This window comes from Lampetra planeri, chromosome 3 (genome assembly GCF_965212315.1).
Source record: "Lampetra planeri chromosome 3, kcLamPlan1.2.h2, whole genome shotgun sequence".
Classification (NCBI taxonomy): Eukaryota; Metazoa; Chordata; class Hyperoartia; order Petromyzontiformes; family Petromyzontidae; genus Lampetra; species Lampetra planeri.
Window position 1 is genome coordinate 22008919 of NC_136109.1, and position 24736 is coordinate 22033654.

Here is a 24736-nt window from a genome sequence, read left to right on the forward strand (position 1 = left end):
CAGTTTCAACCCAGTGAAGTGCTTCACGTATTTGTTTTTAAGAGAGCTTCCTTGAATCGTCGTATCAATTCGTACACATCAATGGCCATATTCTTAGGTTTTTTCGGTAAAGTCACGTAGGTAAAACATTAAAATTAATCAAAGTAAAATAAAATAAAAATCACGACGTTTCGGAGGCAACACAAGCTTCCGTCTTCAGGTGGAACCGTCACAGCCACGACAGCTGTATCAAGAAAAATGAGTTTACATTTGCCTCCGAAACGTCGTGATTTTTATTTTATTTTACTTTTATTAATTTTAATGTTTTACCTACGTGACTTTACCGAAAAAACCTAAGAATATGAATCCTTGCAGTCACGAAAGCTTCAAATCTAGAATCAATGGCCATATGGAAATTAACTTCACAGACGTTTGATTTAAGCCGCGAACACCTAATGAGCTACCGAGATCAAGCTGGGGTCAGAAGCTTCACTCCACGAACAAATCAGGAGACACATTTAACTGCACCACCAGTCTGACAAGTATTTAAATCTTTGATTAGAACTCACTCGCACAAAAAATGCATGACTGTTACAGCTCGAGGGTGCTCTATATGATTCGGCAGTGCGCACCAACCCAGCTGCGCATGTGTGACTGCGGTGTGAAGCTCATTCGCGCTGCCTTGATACGGCATATGTGTATATGACGTTGTAGAAATGTACTCTGAATACATTCTAGATGTTTTAATGTTCGTATACACATCGGTACGCATTTGCTATGTGTCTCTTGACGCCACGGGCAACCTTGTGAACGAGATGTTCCATCTCAAGATATTACCCAGGTAAAACATTTGAACAAACCAAAATACATTTTTATGGAAAAAAATACCCTACGTTTTGTAATCAATCACTGTCTTTGATACATATTTTGTCATGGCCAGCATATGTGCTTCATAGTTATTATATTGCTTAACATAAATAACCAGAAAAAAAATAGTCAATACATTGAATAGGAAATAACATCTAAGCAGAGCAAGGTCAGTGTTTTTAATTGATTTCAGATGCCCGGCTTGAATTAGTCGAAGGCAATCAGAAAGGTTAGAGGTTGCAGGTGTGTTGTTTTTCAGGCTACAAAACTGAAATCGGAGTGAGACTTCTGGCAGGTCAGAACCTTACAATGACCTCGAGGATAACAGGAAAATAACAGAACTGACAAAAAATGCACCAAACTTCGTATGTTTAACGGCGTCACACCATCGGATTAAACCCAGGTACAGTCACTAATGTGGCAAAAAAATACCAATATATTTTATTTTTCCAACAGTGGCACCACTCGTTATTTTAAATGCGATAACATTACCCATCGGGTGCCAGTGGGGTTTGTTTAATTTAGGAAAAATCTCAATAAATCTCAACTGTCAGTAGGGGTTACTTTGAAGACCTTTGACACCTTGCTGGCTGAGCAGACAAAATTGTGCTTCACTACGGCAGGGGAGTTAAATTGCAGTGGAGATATCTCATGGGTCTGTGATTGTAAAGTACCAGATTGCTTAGGAGACACTAAATGCCTCAGCCACATAAGAAATACCCAGTTTAAATATGAGGCCATACTGCTGCCAAACTGGAATTGGATTGGCACTGATTCCTGTTGTGCAGTCCCCGGTTTCTTGTCTGTAGCAATATTCTTCACGGCACGATTTTCTTTCTTGGAGATGCGTGTTTATTTTATTATTATTTATTCTCTCTTAAATGTTGGCTTTTTACAAGTAACACTATATAATCAAAATACCAATTTGTTTTGCTACAGCGTTTTTCTAAAATTTCCAGGAAATAAAAAGCCCAATGAAGATTGGTTGTTGCAAGAACCAGGTAATCTATATTTATTAGCTTAACGCAAGCTGTTTTTTTACGTGTTAAGTACTGTACATGTGTGTGTGTGTAATGGGTGATGAATGTCCACGCGTGTGTGTTGAAGCGGTGGTGTGGTGGTTAGCAGACTGCACTACAAACCCTGGCGACATTGCATTCGATTCCTGCTCATGACCAACATCAGTGATAAATTCATCAACCGCTCCTCGGCCTCTTCCGCTAGGTCATCTCAGACTAAAATCAGTACCTGATACACTGTGCAAATGTGGACAATGGGGAGACAAAAGTTGGGCAGGCGTAGGTACTGGCCACACCACCCCGTCCTGTGCCGTGCCAGGCTTCATAGAGGTGCTCACTAACGGCACCTGCCCCCAACAGTCTGTTTATGGCTATAAAAGGGGTCTTTTCACGTGTCTTTATGTATTTGCTTGTGTATAGAGATGGTGCAGAGCATTGCACTGCGATTCGTTGATCTTGGTTCCATGAATGGTCTACGAATAACAGCAGTGGTAGAGTTGGAATTCCAACCTGGCCAAGGTCTCCCCTCGGGCGATTCAGTCAATGGAAGGGCCTCCATGAGTGGGAGCTCCGGAGAGCCCCTCTCGAGGGTATTTGGCCTACTCTTCCATACTGGTCAGACATCTCGGAAGAGGAGAGCACCCACAATGTACCTGCTGATCGACTAACCATGGTGTACCCATTTATTCTGCTGGGTGGACAGGAGGGATTTCATGATGGATTTAAGGAAACATGCCCCATTGTTTCAACTGCCAAATCACCATGATAAACCCGCGATCTCTGCATCGCAAGTCCAGTATTGCGAACCAAAACTATTGGGTGTACAATCGATGGCCCTTGGCACGCCATCTCAGATACTGCCTGGCCATTGTATGCCACTGTTACGGGTGACTTAGCCACTTACTTCGAGTTATAAAGCATTAGTTTGCTCACAAAGTACTTCTCAAACAAAAAGATCTTACAGTTTACCGAAGGAGGGAAAAAATGTACTATGGATAACTAAATACATAAAAGAGCACGCCATGCTAGCCTTAACTGCATACAGAGACACGTGCACACACAGACACGTGTCTGCACGAACCCGTGCGTGTGTGTGTGTGGGGAGCGGCAGTGTAGCGGTTAGCGCACTGCGCTACGAACCTGGCGACCCGAGTTCGATTCCTGCTCATGGTCAACACCAGTGACGATTGGCTGAACCGGTCCTGGGCCTCCCCTAGGTCGACTCAGCCTAAAATTAGTACCTGGTGTCAGTGTGTAAACATCGCCACCGGGGAGACAAAGGCAGCCCGGCGTGGTTGCTGGCCACCCACCACCTCGTGTGCCGTTCCGGCCTTCATAGGTGCTGCTCGCTAACAGCACTTACCCCAACAGTCTGTTAAGGATGTACGTTGGGTCTTTGTGGATATGTGTGTGTGGCACGGACTGGATAGTTCACCTTTCCAGGCGCACACGTGTGCAACAGCTACAAGTTGCGTTTGGATACAAGAGCTATGATGAAAGCATGAATTAATACATTTGGGAAACAGCTAAATGTATCTGGCATGACAACCATTTTTCATGTACATACACGTGGTGACATTTGGTTATTGATTGGCAGATGGTAGCAGTGGCGCGTAAGAAAGCCATTATGTGCAGGTGTGCTTCACATTAAGCAGTGCTGCAGTTTTCCATGAGCCTTATTTATTTATATTTCTCCATTCAATACGTTTGTGATTGGCTTGGTTAAAGTTGACCAATAATGTTATTCCAATTATACATAGAGTACAAATATTGCACTTTTTCCCGCCTCTCGGGACATTGTGTACGATCGCAATAGCTGGATCACACACTCCCATGTCTGTTGTTGTTGTTGCTGCATACATGGAATTTATTTCCATGGAATACATTTGCATAATAAGTTGCATGTGTTAATTTGCAATTTGTGATTCCATTTTTTTTAAGAATTAAAGATGTGGACTGCGTCAATTGACTAAGCCAACTTTTAATTTGTATAAGCCACTGGTTTCTAACAGTTTACCTCCCATATACCCTTACCAGCATACGCAAATCATCAAATATATCACCATAATGAAAAATGTACATTGTAATTGCATTTACACACAACACCAGAGACATTCAGTCCTAGGTGTTAATAATAACTAGGTATAATTTTCTCTATATACAATTTAATAAAATGAACAAAGCCACAACCGTACAGCTTAAGCCTGAAGCCACTTACCATTGGCATAAAGCAGAGCGGAAGGCTGGGCTTCACTAAATGTGGATGCTTGAAGAAAATATTTGGTAGAAGTGAAGAATTTCCTTTGCGTATTTGTAAAACACATGTTAAAAACAAATACGACTAACGAGCGAGAGAGGGAGAGAAGGCACTTGCAGGACACGTGAACGGCTGAGGTGGCCAATTGCATTGGTTTTCTGAATTCCATGCAACAAATGAGTAAATAGCTTTTCGAATCGCGAGTGCACACGCATGCTAAGCAGCACTGCTCAGTAACTAACCCCGGTTGACCGCACCACCCCCACCATGTCTCTGCGACGCCTTGAGGTGATTTATTTTTTATTTTTTTTGCTCTCGCATGCTCGAGGTGCCGCAGGTTGGGAAGCGCTGATATAGGCCATAATTATCAAATACAAATCTGTCATTCCTAAAACACCATCACTGCAGAAAATATGTGGGCCGGATGACATTGAGCACACAATGTATTTTCGGGTTATGGAAACATAACTGCACACCTTTTTTATGAGTTTGGAAAAAGAAAGTGCTGTGCTTTGTGAAATACAACGGCGTGCTGTGATGGCTAAATTATCCATTATTTCTGGTATGCTGAGGTGCAGCACTTGGCTCTCCACGGGGCCCACAGCGGCACAAATTGAAGGCTTCCCTTCTGCTGGTCACTGTGAAGAACCAACGGCCTAATTAAGACCCTCGTGAGCGTTGCCCATCAGGCCCCAATTAACCAGAAGCCAAATCAGTCTGCCCTCCGGGTTTAGAAGCGTTTTTGGTGATAACAACAGACTCAAAGGTACAGGAATAGTACTTAGGAGGATCTTAATCCAGGCCTGCATGCAATGCATTCCTCTGACGTGCTTTCGATAAAGCCGCACTTTTTTGAGAGCCATTCCTGTAAAGGCTCAGCTCAGTTCGTGTGGGGGCATGTTCCCGTGGGCAGGGACGTGTCCATTTGCACCGTTTTGAAGCTGTGGTTGTGGGATGCCATGCACTTGACAAGCAGACACGGATTAAGGGCATGCTGTCTCCTCTCTATTAATTATCTTCATTCACATCTCACCAACATGTCATCTCATTTCCATCTCTGCTCGTAGCCTCCTACCCTTCGCCTTCTTTTATCTCCTTTCAAAACGCTTGGCCCCCTTGTGTACACAGCACCTCGAGACGTGGTCACATCCTCGCACTATATAAATCAAAGTTGCATTGCGTCGCACGCAGTGCTTTGGCTCAAGCCAAGACAGCATTTTCTGCCCATTAATCATACCTCGGAGGGAGCAGCAACACAGTGGTTTGTGCACTACGCCCTGAACCCGGTGACCCGATTCTGATTCCCGACCATGGCTAATATCGGAGGCATCCGATATCTCAACCAGTTGCCGGTATCCCACCCCCACCGCCCACCGTGACCAGCATGATGCAGTACGGTCAAAATGGCTGTACATTACATTTATTTTCCTTACTACTACTGCCCGTAACTTGCTTCTAAAGATATACCTTCCTCAGGCTCGTATTTGGCTCTGATCCCATGATGGTAAGAAGGCCGTGCAACCGCATGGTGTGAGTCCCCAAGAGGGCTAACCATGGCTTGCTTACCTGGCATTGTAAATAATTAGCCTCGGGAGAAAGACAGGATGTCAATGTATTTGACTGTGTTTGCAAATTAATCTGCGCCCACATGTACACGCTTGTGCCTGTGGAGGTATTCATGTCCATGCGGTTACATTCAAAACCTCCCTACTGGGCTACATTCTAAAGGAATGTTTTCCCGATTTTTTGATTAATCTGAAAGCAGAAAAATCCAACCGAGATACGATATTTGAGACGATCCAAAGAAAAGCGTTCAGTCAAATATCAATCCCAAAAGAGAACTTTCACATGATCAATTCCGTGCTTTCCCTATTATAAGCACGAATACATTTTAAATAACCATGCAATGTAAAGTGATCCGAACACACATGTGAAATTGTAACTTATGAATCCGAATTCCTTAAAAAAAATGTTTTCATCCAAAACGCTTCCCTACAATGTAATAGACAAGTAATACAAAAATAAAATAGCGAGCGAGGATCCTGAACCTTTCACCTTCTCGCCTGCCTCTGCGAGTACGTTTAAAAGACATCGCTGGCCATGTCAGCCAGGGGGAGGGGGTGGCATCTAATGTGTGGAAATACACGTCTCAAGAGGAATCAATCCCACATCGCAGTGATGGAAATATAGCGAACGCTGGGCGTCACGCGATACCGGAGCCAGCGCGAGGCTAAGTGAAGGTTTGGATGCCTGTCGGCACATGCTGCAGTTTCATTTATATCGTGCGGAACACTCAATCACTGCTGCATAAACCTCGCGCAGAAACTCGGCACAGTAATGCAATGCTTGTTTTAAGGGTGCCCCCATTTACGTAATGGGAGATGTCCTGCCAGTGGCTAATGGTTAATTGAATCAGGTCAAGCTTCGGATATCGGTGAACAAATCTTGGCTTAGGTTTGTATACCTATCTGCTTTTTAATGATCCCAAAGCTTCTATAAATATTGATATATATTTTAAAAAGCATGCAACTATATAATAGTGATGTATTACTCTCTGCACATTAAAAAAGATGAGTACCCAGTAACAGTTAGTAAGATTTATTAAGAACATGTATGGAATTACTCTTTGGTTCTTTCGGTAAAGTCACGTATAAAGAAATAAAATAATAATAGAACACGACGTTTCGATTGCAACACAAGCAACCATCGTCAGGTACAAATGATGTGTGGAATGTTTACATTATTTAACCCAATAGAAGCCCATTAAGAGCCATTCATTTATTTTGAATAACGTATTACGGATAAATGTAAATACAATTTTGGATTATTAACTGTTTAGAGTTGTGCTGCGCAATAACTTTCATATTTGGTGCTTAAACTGGCGAAGTCTACGATTGCAAATGTTGGTCCCTTCAGGGTGATTAATTAACAACTCTACAGCGGAAGGTAGCAGTTGGTAAGTGACCAAAAGCATCGCTGTGCCATTTAAAGGCTCCGAGCCAGCTGAGTTTATAAATTCTGACACCATTGAAAAAATGTTTACCACTCATTTTTTTATTTACCTCACGGTTATACACAATAATAATAAGCAGCGGTGGTGTGAGCAATTTCGTGCTCACACCACTCCTGGCATGAGGGTCTCTACTAGAGGGAAGCCCTCTGGAGGGTATTTGGCCTACTCTTCCACATTGGCCAGACATCTTGGAAGCGATTACGTATGATATCATCATTAAATTTTCATTCGTTTTTCCTACACCCCAATATTAACGCAGAGAGGAAAAAAGAAAAAAAAGACAGTCGACTCGCTTATTTATAGCTCGGTTAATTTAAAGGTCTCAAAGCAACTTTAACCTCATGTCAGAACGGCTGATTTTTAATTGAACGGATCCAGATGCAGTCCAGATGATCTGGCTCTCTGGGCTCCTGGCGGCATCGTGTGCTCTTGGCAAGCGCAAGGTACCTGGGAGGGCAGGGGTCCGCGTTGCAGCTTTTCAGGAGCCTTGGGGGACGATGAGAGGCGTTGCACAGAGCATGGTCGGCTGGCTCGCCACCCTCCTTGCTAAGGCACACAGCCCTGGCCTCCTGGGTGCCTTTGGTTACAAAGAAGTGCACGTGTCAAGTTAGCAGAGAAATGCTCCACAGGCACGGCTCAAGTAACGGTGTTTTGCGTGTATCGGGTAACTCGTGCTCCGGTTGACCGGGCATTCCGACAGTTGTTCTTACGGACTTCGCTCGGCAGATGTGCCATCGTTGCATTGTTCCATTGATTTTATATTGTTCGTATCATTGCGCAATTCGTTCATGCAAAGCCTGATACTTAATGGAGGTCTCAACGATCTCTCTTTCAGGGGAGAACTGGGTTAAGAATACCTGGCAACTGCTTGATTTCTCTGGTCTATTCGTACAAAAAGTATCAATAGATCGTGGCCTATATTTGAACACAATTTTACGAACGTGCGTAACATGCCTCAAAGAACACACTCAGAACAAAACTCACCTCCACCGCACGACTCTGAACAGTCCGTGAAGCCCTGATATTCCCACTCGAAAACCGGCTCGATGGCATGCGGGGTCACATCCCTCTCCCCATCGTCGCCCCTCTCGCTCTCCCCCTCCTCCTCCTCCTCTCCGTCTCGCTCTCCCTCCCCTTCTTCCTCGGACTCTCCATCCTCCCCCTCCTCTCGCCAGCCCGCGGGAGTGAAGTCGGCGGAGCACGAAGCGGCGCGGCATGCCCTAGTGGCGCTGGGCCGGGGCCCCTCGCCGCACTCCTCGTCGGGCAGATCGGCGACGGTCCGCGAGAAGGAGAGGAAGACGCGGCAAGGGACGGCGCGCGTCCGCACGCCCACGCCGCACGTGGCGCTGCAAGGCGACCAAGGGCCCGCGATGAACCTGCTCCCTCCCACAAGCGAAAAGACAAATAAGACGAAATATTCCCCCCGTGTAGCCTTAACAGACTGATGGGGCCAAGTGCTGTTGGCGAGCACGGCCTATGGAAGGACGGCACGGCACACGAGGGCGTGGGTGGCCAACGCCGCGCCGGGCCGCCTCTGTGTCTCTATCCAGTGACGATGTTTTACACACCGCCACCAGGCACTGTGCTCATTTGAGGTTGAGTCGACCTAGGGAAAGGCCCAGGACCGAATCAGATAACCACCACCGGTGTTGGTGGCCTTGGGCGGGAATCGAACTCGAGTGGCTGGGTTCGTAGCGCAGCACGCTCACCGTTGCGGCACCGCTCCCCACAGACAAACACGCACACGAATCGACTGTCACAATGCGCGTTTGTCATTCGCGGCAAGTAAATGCCGTGAGACACAGACTGTGGAACATCGGCCTGTTCCTGGAGGAGCCCTGCACCTTGGAAGACGACCTCGCCGGGGCTACAGACCGGGACAGTACGATGAGCCCGAGAGAATCGGAATCAGAATCTCTATTTAGCCTGGATGAATCCGATGAGCTGTGAAGCTTTTTTTTTCCAGTCAGGGGGGAGGTCAGCCAGTTACAACAACAACAATGTACAATCCCCAAGTCTTCGTTCTTCGATGGCCGGTGCCCTGTGCGTTCCCCGGACCCGCCTCTCCCACACAATGGGCGACCGTGCCCTCCGTTGTGCCGCTCCTCTAGGTGTGGCGCGCCTTCCCCAGAGAGCGTTGTTCCCCGTGCACTTTTTTGCTGGTGGTGAATGGGCAGGGCCATGTCGAACATTACTGGCTGCTGATCGTTCATCATTAGCCAATGTCTATCAACTGCTGCACGAATGCCTCTCCAAGCCGTCGCAAATCTCACACGATTCTGCGACGCAACAACAACCCATCCATCTGCTCCTCGTGTTGCTGCATGTGAGCTGAAATCAGCTGAAGATTACAACTGTAAATGCAGATCTCCTCAGCGCCTGGTAAATGCTGTCAGGACAACTTGTTGCTGTGACGGTTAACCTTCCATCTCCAAAAGGTTATAGAATCGTTAATAAAGAGCCTCAATTACAACGTTGCACTGTGACAGGCAGGATTGGTCGATGGAAGCACCAATCAACAATATTAATAACAACTGCAGGTACGATTGCGATGTCAAAGATGGGCGACCGTGCCCTCCGTTGTGCCGCTCCTCTAGGTGTGGCGCGCCTTTCCCAGAGAGCGTTGTTTGTAATTCGGAGACAATGGTGCCATTTAAAAGCCACCTAAATAGGCATTTCTTTTCTCTTGATTCTGGTTACCTAATTTAGCTTCGATGTCGATTCCTTTTTCCTCCACTTGGCCAAAAAATTGTGTTTTTTTTGTGATGTACAGTGCCTTGAGCTCCTTGTAGACAGGTTCTTTATAAATGTAATTTATGATTATTATTTTTAAAGCATATGACTGGTGGCAGCGCACGACAGTAAAAAATTGCAGCAGTCGAACGTCAAGATGCAGTTAAGTAGTCGCATCCAGATTGTGGTTTCCACCTGTCCTGGTTTTCCCAATATTGTCCTCTTTTGAAGGCAGTGGGTCCTGTGGAGTCTGAATGTCTTCCCAGCACATTCATAGCACCTGTTTCAGTTAGCCGCGTTACAACGCACCACTCAAAACGATGCATTCACAACGCAGTTCTCCCCCTCTGCTGGTATTGTGAGATAATCCCGGGTGTTTTGTACCGCAGAGGTGGCAATCCTAATGCAGTTATTTCCTTACTATTTGTTGCCAAATCATCTGCCTGGGTGAGGCTACGGTAAAGCATTGCGGCACACTGTCGCTTGAAAGGTCGTGAGCTCAAATCCCCGTTGGGAGTTGACTGAGCCCATTAGGCCTCCGGGATCGATGAAGTGAGTAGCATTTCGCGGCACGTTAACCGTGGTTTCCTGTGGAAAGACTGGCACTCCGCCACAGGAGGAGGCATTGATGAGTGCTTTCTACCACTCTACAATGGAGATAAGCACAGCTCAACACCAAGCTGTTGCAGTCTGAGCCAAGCGGACGCTATTGGCTCGATCCCCGCCTGCAGAGGCATTTATGGTCACCTTTGGTGGGAAATATCAGCAAATGGTTGTTGACGCTGGGAATTCACACCAAAAACGAGTGTTGGGATTCTCATGTTGCCAGCAATCACCGGTCGATGCAGTTACCGGCATAACTGCTATGGTGGGCATGGCCAGGGGCGACCTGGCGGCGGAGGCAACATGAATTTTGCACGCGAGTTCTCTTTGCCGTGCCGGCATTCTGTCCATCCAACCATGCGTGCGTGAATAAACTCCCGCCGGCTCAAAGCTGCAGGACATTGTGACGTAGAGTGACAGCAGGGTATTGGAGAGTGGCACACTATAGACTATTTTAATTTTCCCAAGTAAGGCCTACTGGGCTATATAGCTCTCTTTCAGAAGCGACCTGGCCACAATTGATAGCTCAATGTGGAAATTCCTAGCAAACAAACACTGTAAAGAAATGTTTCTAAATGTGGAGTGAAAAACCGGAGGACCCCGAGAAAATCCACGCGACCACAGAAATAACATGCAAACTCCAAATATACAGGCGTCAGGGTCGGGATCGAACCCACAAACTCATGTATACCAGGCGAGATAGTTAACATCTTGTCACTGTGGTGAAATGTAGCAACACGTGTGCGCCCCACCACCAACACAGCCACCTTCGATCAAGCTGCTTGCCCTACTCACCCTGCCCGGTGCTGGTGCTCGATCACCCATGAAGGGGCTCTGAGTCGAAATCGTTTTTTGGTGGGAGGACCCCTTTCACTTTCATGAAATCCCAGTGAGATGACAGAAGAGATGTCGACGAGAGATATAGATATAGCGATATAAGAGCAATACAGACAAGGCTGGAGGTGTGATGAGATGAGAGATGAGAGATGCAGACAAAACAGAGGTGAGATATATTTGTTTTTTTCGGATAATTGGCTTGGTACGTGGATTCGCATTTTTACGTGATATGTTTGACGCACCATTATTGTTTTTGTCATGAATCCTGAGCCCACTTCGGCTGCTTGGGGTGTCTAAGCATCTGCCTACGCCTTGCACAGCCATTGATCCTGCCCCTACGGACCTCCCCAAAGTGTATTTCCCAGAAACCCTCCTCTGCACTCCAACGGTGCCACCAATGGATGTGCAACAGAGGGGTTTCCCTATGTCAAAGACCCCGCCCGGATAGCCTAAACATACTGTTGAGGCAAGCTGTGTTAGCGAATAGCACCTATGAAGACTGGCACGGCACACGAGGGGGTGGGTGGCCAGCACTACGTACAGACTTGGCCAGGTTCCAAACAAAGCACGCCTTTTCTGCAAAACAATAACACGCTGGGTTGGCACTGATGTCCTCGTATCACTGGCGCATCATTGGCGCATGCATTGGGATTATCTCCCCGTGCACTTTTTTGCTGGTGGTGAATGGGCAGGGCCATGTCGAACATTACTGGCTGCTGATCGTTCATCATTAGCCAATGTCTATCAACTGCTGCACGAATGCCTCTCCAAGCCGTCGCAAATCTCACACGATTCTGCGACGCAACAACAACCCATCCATCTGCTCCTCGTGTTGCTGCATGTGAGCTGAAATCAGCTGAAGATTACAAGTGTAAATGCAGATCTCATCAGCGCCTGGTAAATGCTGTCAGGACAACTTGTTGCTGTGACGGTTAACCTTCCATCTCCAAAAGGTTATAGGATCGTTAATAAAGAGCCTCAATTACAACGTTGCACTGTGACAGGCAGGATTGGTCGATGGAAGCACCAATCAACAATATTAATAACAACTGCAGGTGCGATTGCGATTAAAAGAGATATGGTCTACAAGTATAACCAAGTTTCGGTAGCACCATGCATATGTCTTTCAATTCCTGTGTTATACAATTCTAATTTCTTAGAGGCGATCACATCGGCAGGAGATATTGAAGCGAATAGGTTTGGAAATGTTTAAAACAGATGGCAGGAGCTGGCATTGTATTGCCTACAGCTTGCATGCCATGCATTTGGACAAATGCACAACATAGAAAAACTAATTTGGCTTTTTTAAATAATCAGGGCGAGCAGGGACTCACAGGTGCTGCATATTTGTATTGGAGGTCCATTTTATACAACAGTGCTCGACGTCTGTGTTATGAGATGGATCGGAGACACGTGAATATTGTATTTCCGAATAAAAACAATTTTAATACATATTTTTTAAAAAGTCAAAGTGATTTTTTTGCACGTAAGAGCATTCAGACTGCTCCTCTCCCGTTATAGCCCTGAGCCAGTCAAGGAAACAAGGAAATTCTTAATTCCTATAGCATGGCAGAGTATATCAAACGGACAGCCACCAGTGTTGACGACCCCACAATGTGGTATCTATTTTATTGGCCACGGAGGGGATGATGAGCCGAGTCAACCCTCAACCAGGATTTCAACTTGAAACCTTCCAACTGGGAACCACTCTACCACTGAGCAAACTAGCCGATGTTTTGTTAAACCTCTTAATATTTCTATAGAAACTTATTTGAACAAAGAGACTTAAAATATATATTTAAATTTCGATTTAAAGCTTTCGTGACTGCAGGGATTCATCTTCTTGGTTATTTCGGTAAAGTCACGTAGAAGGGAAATAATAAAAGAATAAAAATAATAAAAAGTACGTTTAATTTTTATTATTTTATTATTTCCATTCTACGTGACTTTACCGAAAGAACCAAGAAGAATATATATTTATATTTACTTCTTTGCCCAAATTTAAATGCAATTGTTTGAAGGAAGCTTGCTATGATTCTGTACAAACGCTCACAAACCAAAATTGTGTGCAACAGATGCTTTACTTTTTGGCGAGACAGATTGTTGGCAATAGGTGACTTTCTTTCAGGAATGAGACAAAGAGCTCTTTATGCCGTACATTCACATGCAGAGTGCAACGTTTATCCGTGCAACAAAAAAAGAGAAGACGTTTTTAAATGCGGCACATTTTCACGTGAAATAAAATATCTCGTCGCGGGGTTTCACACACACCTTCTGGCACAAACCAGCGAGTCCCTGGCACCAATCATGTGCTTTATTGTCCTTTTCTCGGCCTCAGTAAAAGCGTGCACTCTTGCTCACGTACAATGTTATTTTTGGAAGCGCATGCAGCCAGTCCGGAGAGTGGTTTATGTATGTAGCTTTCAGGAGCCAGGTTAAAAAAACACTGTTGTAACCCACTGCAGATACTGCTTTTTCATTTTCCTTCCATTTTCGCCAATTTTCTTTTGCTTAACAGTGTAAAAAAGGTAAGTTAAAGCGATGTAAAAAAAATTGCCGTTTTCCCAATTTTCAGAATTAAATTCGCATTTGTTTGTAGGCTAAGCCATCATTGTTTCTATCACTTAAATTAACTTAACTATTGCTCAAAAACATTATTATACATGGCAACTACCTAATGATGTGATGTCGCAGTGGTTACATCACCACGCTAGGAACCCCGTGACCTGAGTTTGATTACCAGCCATTACTAACATCAGTGGCAAGTCATATTTGAATGATCCTAGTACACCACAATTAATCGAGTCATTTTTCGATTTAAAGCTTTCGTGACTGCAGGGATTCATCTTCTTGGTTCTTTCGGTAAAGTCACGTAGAATGGAAATAATAAAATAATAAAAATAAAACATAATAAAATAATTCTCACGACGTTTTGGCCACAACGCAAGCAGCCGTCCTCAGGTGAAGAACAGGTCTGTCGAGTCATGCTGAATACTGGGGTGAAGTATGGTCAAACAACTCCTATGGTCAACACATTGTGAGGAAACCTTGATTCAGCAGTGGATTGACAAAGGGTTGTAGATTTCTATTATAGTTCCGTAAAAGAACAGACCGATGTGATTACGTCATTATTTATGAAAGCAATCTATGGAATACAGCTTTCATACACACTAACATATGCCATTTTCCGACTTGGCCACACAGCGCCTCATTGCATTCACCACAAACCACTTTTACAATAACATTTGCTTTATTTATTATTTGTCTAAAAAAAAAAGATTTGCCAGTCATCTAATCCACTGGCAGAGTTCTGGAGAAAAAAAACCTGAAAAATGTTTCGTGTTTATTTGTTGAGCGAAAATATTGCGTCAGTACTCGAGTTAATATTATTGTTGTTAAGGTTTGTTTAAAACTTACATTGGTTCTTCCGAGACCTCCGCCTCCGCTTCCTCCTGGAGGCCCTGTGCTTGCTTAAGCCACGGCAGCTTAGCTTCCACTGGAAGTTTTTCTGCACCAACCAAGACATATTTGACGTTACATTTCCGAGTGATACTCCGCTTCTCGGTGTTGCCTAAGCAAAAAAAAAAATAACAACTCAACACGTTCATCAACAATACTGTGGTCTGAATTGAAAAATATGTATATTTAAGGCAATGTTTCAGACAATCTATGTGCTATGATGAAGGCCCATTGCCCACAACGTCGCCTATGACAGCAATGTGTGTATGTGTTTCCCATTTAAGGTGGGGTCGTTGACGAATGTGTTGAGGATTTTTTGTTTATTTGAGCTCAAAAATGTTTTGGGGTTGTTATAAATAAATAAAAATTACTTACAATTAAAATATATGTCTTTGCATCAGTCAATAAAAACAAACCAAGAAATGTAACTGAACTTTGTTGTAAACAACTGCTAAATAGATATAAGAAAAGTCTCTGATATGTAAGTGGAGGAGTGTCGCCGTGGTAAGCGCCCTGCGCTGTAAACCCAGCAACCTGTGTTCGATTCCCCGCAATGATCAACATGAACGAAAAGCAATAAAGAACCAGTCTTAGCCACCACTTCACCAGCCAATTCTGACCAGGATGATGAAGTATGGTCACAAAACCCCAATGACTGACATAGTGTGAGCAATTTTTTTTTATGTAATACATGGGCAAATATTACCTGCAGAGGAAGCTGCTAATAGTGCAATGAATTGGACCACATGTGGCCAGCATTGTGAATAATGAGTTATCTAATTGTTATTCAGGGATTTGGAGAGAGAAAATGTTTTACTACAGTAACATAAACATGCTCACAAGAGATGTTTTTGTGAAGATCCGTGAGTAAAATACATGTAACATTGACTGCTAATCAGGAGGGAAAGGATAATTTTACATTTAAAATAAGCCCTCATTTAAAAAATAAGTCACGCATGTGTGGAAGCACGGTATTTAAAATGCTTTACTCCAGTCGTCATTACAACAACAACAAAATATGGCTGAAAGTGAAAAACATTTAATCAACTAAAGTTTCAGGCAATGGCCATTTGACAAACGAGCAAATTACGGGGATTTCTCTTTCATGTATAAGGCGGCATATACTGTACGTTTTCTTTTTATCACGTTTCGTGAGCAAAGCGGCCAGCAACAAAGGAGTACTGTTGAAGGTATTGTCGATATTATTACATATTTGTAACCCAGCACTTTGGAGCTGGGATCGATGTTTGCGTTGGACCATTGACCCCCAGCTCCAAAGTCCTTCTGTTTGCGTGGATCTTGCGAACGTTGTCATGTGCAGGGGAAACCCCATCTGTCAGGTTGCAAGCTGGGTCAGCAGACGATACAGGAAGTAATTTGCTGAAATCTGTACAGAAATTCGAGCGCTATGTCCACACATGCGTGGGTTTGCTCTGGTGCATTCACTTCATCGCATGCAAAAAATAAATACTTCACGAGGAATTTAATAACCATCACGAATATGTCTGGACAATTGTATGTCTGTATGTTGGAATTATTGAGCACTGCACGTAGCCAACCGTGCTAATTGGAGGTGCGGGGAAAGGACAACAAACTAAACACAAAAAGGAATTCTAAAGAAATTAGTTTTCAAACGAGATTGTAAAGTGGATAGCTCCAGTAGCTTCCTAATATCGGAAGGGAGAGCGGTCCAGATGGCCACAGAAGCGCATCTGAAAGCGTGCGATGCAGTGACTGTCAATGAGTAATGAGTGAGGCTTTCATGGATAAAGGAGATTAACCACTTCGGGCAAAAAGGCCTCCACTCTTCCACTCGTCCAGACAACTTCGAAGAGGTGGGAGCACCCACACTTTACCTCACCACACGTGACCTCTGCCAGTCGACTAACTGTGGGGGCACAGACGCCAAGGGGATTTCATAAACTTGCACCAATGTTGACTTAAAGCTTTCGTGACTGCAGGAATTCATATTCTTTGGGTCTTTCGGTGAAGTCACGTAGATCTTTTAACCTATCTAGGTGACTTTACCGAAAGACCCAAAGAATTTGCACCGATGTTTCACCGGCCATAACGGCGACCACCGGAAGTCCAGTGTGATAACCATTACGCCGCGGCAGGCATTCACACTGTTAGCAATAATCATTGGCGTCATCTGGTCGAACACCATATGAGACTAGGCTCTAAAGAAAGCTGTCTCTGGTGTGGACCAATCAGTTTCAAAGACAATGCATAAATTATCAGAGTATTGTTTTTTGTTTGCATTTGACTGCAAGTATTGTGGTTAATGTAAACATGATTCCTTGCAAAAGGTGTCAGTTTTGTTGCCAGAAAAAAGGAGGAAAACCCTATTAGTAAAGGAAAATTACTTACATCCTAAACTTCTGCCCAACCACGAATGCAGTGCACAGAAAGTAGTTTTTTTTTGCGTGAACAACACACTGACCTTTTATCTTGTAGCATGGGACAGGAACGATGCACTCCTCCTTGATGTGAGGCTTGATCTTGGGGTTGCAGCCGCCGGCATGGTGGCCCCGGTAGTCCATGCACAGAACCACTCGGTAGCGGAGGCCGCGGCCGCACGTCACGGTGCACTGCACTCGCCGCACCGGAGGGGCGCAGCCGTTCTCACCGCCGCAGCCAAAACGATCGCGTGATTCAACTCTGGCGGGTGTGCTTCTGAGCTGTGACCCGTGTCGCTCGTTGCTCGGCGTGACGACATTTTCAGCAACGGGAAGGAGCTCCCGGCGTGCGGGGCGAAAAAACGTCGGGACGTCATGCCGAACAACAACGCGGCAACAAGCCCTCCCTACCCTCCTCCCCCCTGAACAAAAACACAACGGACAGCGAGCTGCACAGCGGCAGAAGTGTTGTGAATTTTCGTCGTCCTGTATTTTACCCTCGCAGGGACGCAGGCCGATGGTCGAGACTAACGACAAAAACTGAAAAGTGCACAAGGAAGCGTGGAGAGATGTGTACCTTTGAATTACATTTTGAGGCAGAAATATACATTTTGAGGCAGAATGAGAAAGCCACATGCAGGTTAAAGATATCATAGTGACTGTCAATAAAAGCCACTGGGCAGAACACATCCGTGGCCAATGATCGAGACTAATAACTGAGTGCCATAATAATATGATAATTGTTTTTTTACCCTTTTATCTGGCAACAAAACTGACACCTTTTTTTTACAAGGAGTCATGTTTGCATTGACCACAATACCTGCAGTCGGAATGCAAACAAAAAACACAACTCTGATAATGTATGCACTGTCCTTGAAATTGATTGGCCCACACCCTTAGAGCCTAGTCTCACATGGTGTTGGACCAGATGATGCCAAAAGTGCGCAATCAGCTCGTGTAGAGTTGCTCCGTGGATTGTAACATCGCGGGACCCTGATATACGGCGACGGCTTGGAGAGGCCTTCATCCAGCAGTGGATCGATCAAAGCTGATTATGATGGTGAGGATGTATTTTATCTCAGCTCTTCTTGTTTCATCTCAATTGGCCATAACGGTCGAGGCGTCTCGCTGCTCAAATGAGCTCATCTGCATTGGTGGGCCCGGAGCCAGCGGTGGAAATCTCACATTCTCTTGTTCGGGGAAAGGGGGCTCTCATCTGCTGCTAAATAAAGGGAGTTGACTGATTTATTGAGATGTGTAAAAATTAATATGAGATATAGAAAAAATATTTCGATTACATTCCATTATCTTTTTAATTAATCAGTGCCTTGGCATTGGGAGGGCTTCAGAGAGTATTGAATTAGAACAGCTGATGATAACAATGCTGATTAGCATCATCAATTCCCTATTTTAAGAAGTCAGAGCCAAGGAGTTTTTTTTCTTTTTCTAGACTACACACATGCACGGATACAACTACACAGGGTTATGCAGTTGTGGTGTTTAGCTCTCTGATGTGTTCTTTGGTCGTGCCACATATTGTTCTGCACAATGTCCAATGTTTCCCTCCACATGGTTGCGAGCTACTTCAACTCTCAGCACGTGGAGCGAAAGAGCAGATATCATGCCAAACAACATGTACTACAACCCAAAAACACGTTAGGGAGCTGTGCACAGTAAACGTATTTGTAACTGCTTCGGGATGAGTTTAATATTAGAAATGTTTCGATTTGTAACTTTTGAGCACATTGTTGGATCATTTTGAGGAATTTCCATCGCCCGATGCCACATGACGCCACTTTTCCTTGAATAAGAGCACACGTTAAGTCAAAGAGAACGACGTCACTTCCCACGACGTCGCATATTCTGATCAATTCCAGACGGTGTTTTTTGAAATGATTCAAACTATTGTATCCCTACCAAATTTTTACAGTTTTGGGATTAATCAGAAAATTTTAAACACAGCTCAGCAACTACACATATAGAATGAATAACAAACTATAAGTGGAACATACTTTAGAATCTAATTGTTACGCTTGGTTGTGAGATTTGGTCTTCAACTTACCAGCGAGCTGAAACAATAATACTTGACACACACAACGCTTCCACGCGTTCCAATTTAATTTGTTTGGCTGTGTCGGCCGGTGGAGGGTTTGAACGACACACATTTGGACAGATCATTCCACGGCCTAACCCCAAAAAACCCATCATGAATCACAGCTGGGCTGTGCAAGGTCAAGCACGGGAGCGCAATTGTGCAATGCGTACACGCACGCAGCCGGGGCAGCGGCCACGCGACGCGGGCGGGGGGCTTCTTGCACGCTGAACGTCTTTCCGCACCGCGCGTAGCCAACCGTGCTAATTAGAGGTGCGCGCTTACCGAAGACCACTCCTGGGCAAGCCACCGCGGGCAGTCGAAGAGGTTGCACGGCTGGGACGCGACAGGCCTCAGCGTGTACATGCACTTCCAGTCCTCGGCAGGGTGCAGGATGCCATGGAGGTCCTCCTCCACGCACGCCACCGAGCGGCTCTGAAGCCCTCCTCCGCACGAGCTCGAGCAGGTGGTCCACGGACCTCCATCCCAGCTGCACCAGCAGAAAACACGCGGGCGAGCATGCGCGTACTCACATGCGTGCACGTGTACGTACAGCGAGGAAATCTTACTGATTGAGAGGGGGTCAAATACTTATTTCCTTCATTAAAATGCAAATCAATTTATAACATTTTTGACATGCGCTTTTCTGGATTGTGTTGTTGTTATTCTGTCTCTCACTGTTCAAATAAACCTACCATTAAAATTATTGAACTGATCATTTCTTTGTCAGTGGGCAAACGTACAAAATCAGCAGGGGATCAAATACTTTTTCCCTCACTGTATGTACACACGTGTACGTACGTACACATGCGCTTATAGCACTGTTCTTAATTGCAAGGCCCGGCGGACCATATAGCTGCCCCCGGCGGCCTTAGTGCGGCCACTGACGTGCGGCCCCCAACAATACACAAAGGGTAAAAACAGCCCCCCCCCCCCCCCAACCATCATCATCATGCTTTCAAACCCCAATGGTTTAAAATGTGTGGCGGAGCTCACACTGATGTCTTATCAGTGAAAGTGGTCCCCCTCTGAAAATTAGTGAAGAGCACTGGCTTACAGCTCTCTCTCTCTCATTGAGCCATTCATGCTGCTGGAACATATGCCACTTCAGAGTAATATTAACTCGGAGTGTAAGAATGTACCACTCTAGCATTTCAATGAATTTATTCGAGAATCTTTTCATTCTTTGTGTGTTGAATATAGTGGCCTCTAGGGGCTGCAGGGGTCATGCGAATGCGTAATATACGATATATGCATTGAAATTCAAATTCATTCTCACAAGCGACAGCTCAGACGTCACATGGTGGCTGAAAAATCCCCTATTTGTTTTCCCCATCCAATTCATTCAAAACCTGAAATTCGTCTCTTGCCCTAAACCTGGCACTAATCTCACAAGGACAATTACATACTGAAACGTGCATACCGTGGGATTGGTTGAAAGTGGTCGTAGGACATTATCTGTTTGTAACCATCACTGTGGGGAAAAAAAGAGAGAAAATAAATAAGCCAGACGGTCCTCGACACGTACATTCACATCCAATAAACGTTTGGAACCGTGTTGTGCGGTGAGATGTACGGCACTGCGGAATGCGGAGCATGTGTGGGGCAATCGAATGAGTCACATGCCGCCATACACAAATATACTGTACATGTATATCAGTTACTGTTGATTCATTTAACATTGGCAGCGGTGGAAAAGCAACCGTAACAAAACAAAAAAACATTCGAGCATAAAACTTCCCTAAAATTAAACGACACGCAACAGGTGATGTTTCGGGCAGTGGCACTCCTTCACGGCATCTCCCTGCCTTGCCATCTCTCTGCATTGGCATCGTTCTGCCATGACCGAATGGTCATTGCCCGAAATGCACAGCGCGCCTTTCCACGGCAGTCGTGAATGGAGATATGCGCAACATTTCCCAGAACCTGGCTGGGCAGGGCTCCATGTTGCACTCCCGCAGAATGGGCTTAGGTTTCTTGTTCTCCGGGTAGTAGTGGCAGTACTGGTCAGCCACCACGCGGCCCAAGCGCACGTCCACACACTCGGCCGAGGTCAGCTGGTAGCCTGTGCAACGGCAAGAGCCAAAGTTCATTCGTAGACCTACGCTCGGCGACACGGCCATCAAAATCTGTTATTGTGCACTGCAAGGGAGGAAGGAGCGAGCTTGGTGGGGGAGGGGGGGGTGAGCGGCAGGGCGTAGGGCTGATTGGCGAGGGAACACTGAGGGTAAGGGGGTTGTTGGGTGGTCGTGCTGGGGTGGCCCTAACATGTCCGGGCGCCTTTCACAGCTCGGGCAAAAAAGAAAAAGCAGAAACATAAATCCTCGTACTTAAACGGCAACACTCTAGATCGCTCCCAAATGACGGTGTGGTGGTCGGACCACAAGCCCTTCACCCTGGTGACCCTTGTTCAATCCTGATTTATTATGGGAACAACCTTACATTCACCACCATTTATTGCCTCCTGATAGAAACGCAAGGGGCATATTCTTGGCCATCTCCAAGCGACGGGCCGATCAAATGCAGCCCTGCAAATTCCGTCCGTGTGTTTTTCTTTGATTTATGCAGAAATTCCCCACGATGCCATATATATTAGGAATGCATTTGACATTACAAACCTACTCCCAATGTACACTTAATAGCAACAAGCTTGTCTTTTTTTTACACTCTTGGCTGCACAGCCTTATTGTTCTGTGAACTTTCGAGTTTGTCAGTTCAAAATGGCAAACCGTTATATTTCAGGCCAGCTGGTAATTTATGTCGGGCATTACCAAAGCACACCGTGTTTTGTAAAGTGGAGGTTAAGTGTTAGATATTCGACCAAAAAGCAAGTCTCTGTGCGCAATGTCAGGGTCAAAAGTTTTTTTTCAAAATGGCAAACATTAATTTCAATAATTTGAAAACAAAAAGCTCTTCCAACTCTCGGGGCCCACGAATCCACGAAGGGGATAAAATGTCAGTAAATGTATCCAGCATAATTTCCCAATTATTTACTCGGAAACATATTCAGGGGAAAACACCTCCCACCACGCCCACCCCCCCCCATCAAGGCTACGCTAACATGCGCGTGTGTGAAATTCAGCACCGTCGTGGCACTAATGCATTCCAAAAGCTTCGACCACGGTGGCATAGTGTTTACCATACAAACGCGAACCTTGAGACCGAATTTTTAGAAAGCATTTTTTGTCCCACTCTTAATAAACGCGAGAAGTTTGCTCTTTCAATAGAAGCACTTGAGGAGGTGAGGAAAATGCAAAAAGTATGCAAAAATCGCGGGGCAAGTAAAAGCCTTTGTGTTGCTGCACCTGCTCTCAGGCTTGTACTGAATGTGCCCGCGGCGCTAACGCAGTGCTCGGGATTTAAGCCATAGGCATCCAGGTATGTAGATGGCCGCTGTATAAAAAAAATCCCTTATAATCCACGATAACACGGTAAATCCTTCAAAAGATATCATCGATATGTGTGTCTTGTACGGGTAATGGGCAAGGTATGTACGGTGCAGAGGAGGTGGTTCCTTCGACTTGTGCCCATTATTTTCTTTGAGCGAAAGTTTCATATTTTAAAAAATAAGAAAGAAAACATCCATCTGCATGTCACGTCGAAAAACTACCGTTCATTTCAGGCGATGGAATTGGAAATATTCGGCCCGCGAATTTTTCTCAAGGGCCACGCGTTTCGGAGTTGAAAACAAAAGCGGCCGTAGCAGGGCCGAGAGGACCCAAAACACCGGCGTTCGAAACAGCACAACATAGAGGAATGTGAAGAAAGAACATATTTGTTCTTACAAAAAAAAAAGTCAGTAGCTTAAATTTGTATAAAAATGTGCTATGACCTAAAAACGTTCTTATTTCATGGTAACTGTGTTTAATTCGTAAAAAAAAATGTATACGTTACAGTAGGTGTGCAATTGATTAAAATATTGAATATGCTTCAAAACAAAACGTTCTGTACTCTGAAAGTCAGGAATCGGCACCATGGGAGAGCAGATGAATGATTAAAAACAATTAAATTACAAATTTAACAATCCAACGATGCCCCCCACTAATCAGCCTGGGTGTTCATAGACATTAAAATTATAATTAAAACGTGGCAATTAAAATGCTTTTTTCAGTAAACAAAAAACACTTTCCTCAGCATATTCCAAAACTGTCTTCATTTGTATTATCAGCCAATGTATATTGACTCATATATAGAGACTACTTTTCATGGTGTGAATGGATGAGTTTCCTATCCGGCACAAAGCACTGTGTACGCTTTCTTTTCCCGCCAGTAAGTATTATTATCAGTCGAGAAACCTTACAAATGCGTTTGTGTGTGCGCAGAGCTTGCGTGTTCGAGGCTCCTCTAGCTCCTCCAACTCCCACCCACAGCCTCAGAAGTGCCTCCTTACTCCAACTAAAAATTCCATTCGTTAAAACTGTGGTGAAATAAAAAAAATATCTCCAGTTTAACACGTAGGCTCATCCGCACACTTGCTTCCCTCCCTTCACCCCCCCTCTTTACTTCCCTATTAAACCAAAACACAGAGCGAACTTGCACCTGTACCTAACTTCTTCTGGTGTTCTCTTTCCTCCCATGTGTTTGCGGCTGTCTTTTTCAATTTGCGTGCGTTCATGTCACTGTTAGGCTAAAGCACGCATGCATGACGAGCACCTGTACCCGACTTTTCACATTACACACGCAATGTTTTTTGAATCGCGCATGTTTCATTTAACGACCGTTGAATATTTCGTTGAGTTAGTCGTGCAATATTCCTTAGGGACCCTGCACTCGTTCTCCACAACATTGACGTTTGTTGTCTTTGTTTTGCTCCTGCTGTGCTCACGCACCACGGATCTCCCTGACAAAATAGCCGGGCAACTGGCTGAATGGCACCATCCGTGCGACAAATCAACATGTGCTTAAATGTCCAGTTAGCACTTTGTGCTCTTTACCGAGACATACGCTTGAAAAATATATATATATCATGTTTTCATTGTGTACGCAGCCATACCAACAGAATCAATTAAACACGCTCAAATAACTTTCCCATATGCAGCATACTTTCTCTGAACAGCTATTTCATTAAGCCGTCTTGAATGGAGGGACAGCTTGGCCTCAGTGTATGAGAAAGCTACTTATCTCTAACACTAAAATATCACATTAACCTGCTATGAGATTTAGACAGATCCAGAACTCTCCCCTCGGGTCCCTCCATAAGCGTACAACACATGTGACTCAAAAAACATCTGAATTAAACTTACTTCATAAATTACGGACACAGCGAGCACTGTGTCAACGTTTGCAAGCGATGTGAAAACCATCGCGTTCAACAGACATACCGTTTACAAAGCAATTTATATTTCTGCTTCTTGCAGAGGACACGTGCTCTTTACCCCATGGTTAATATTTTTTTAAACCAATGACAGTTAAGTTGGTTGAAACCTCCGCTTATTTTTCCTTTTCCACTTCATGTAAAAGTGTAACTCGTCAAATTAT

At 44.8% G+C, this 24736-nt stretch overlaps 1 protein-coding gene across 2 annotated transcripts in view; it reads right to left on the bottom strand.

Moving 5' to 3' along the window:
- Positions 1 to 24736, bottom strand: part of LOC144741157 (ADAMTS-like protein 1) — a 108730-nt gene that overhangs the window by 40116 nt on the left and 43878 nt on the right. For both annotated transcript variants that reach the window (XM_078623784.1, XM_078623783.1), the window contains exons 11-17: positions 21185 to 21323; positions 20682 to 20732; positions 19544 to 19748; positions 17211 to 17358; positions 14726 to 14816; positions 8120 to 8511; positions 7583 to 7712 (exon numbers count right to left, since the gene is read on the bottom strand). In XM_078623784.1, the coding sequence (XP_078479910.1) occupies positions 7583 to 7712; positions 8120 to 8511; positions 14726 to 14816; positions 17211 to 17358; positions 19544 to 19748; positions 20682 to 20732; positions 21185 to 21323 (1156 nt within the window). The remainder of the gene's footprint in view (positions 1 to 7582; positions 7713 to 8119; positions 8512 to 14725; positions 14817 to 17210; positions 17359 to 19543; positions 19749 to 20681; positions 20733 to 21184; positions 21324 to 24736) is intronic.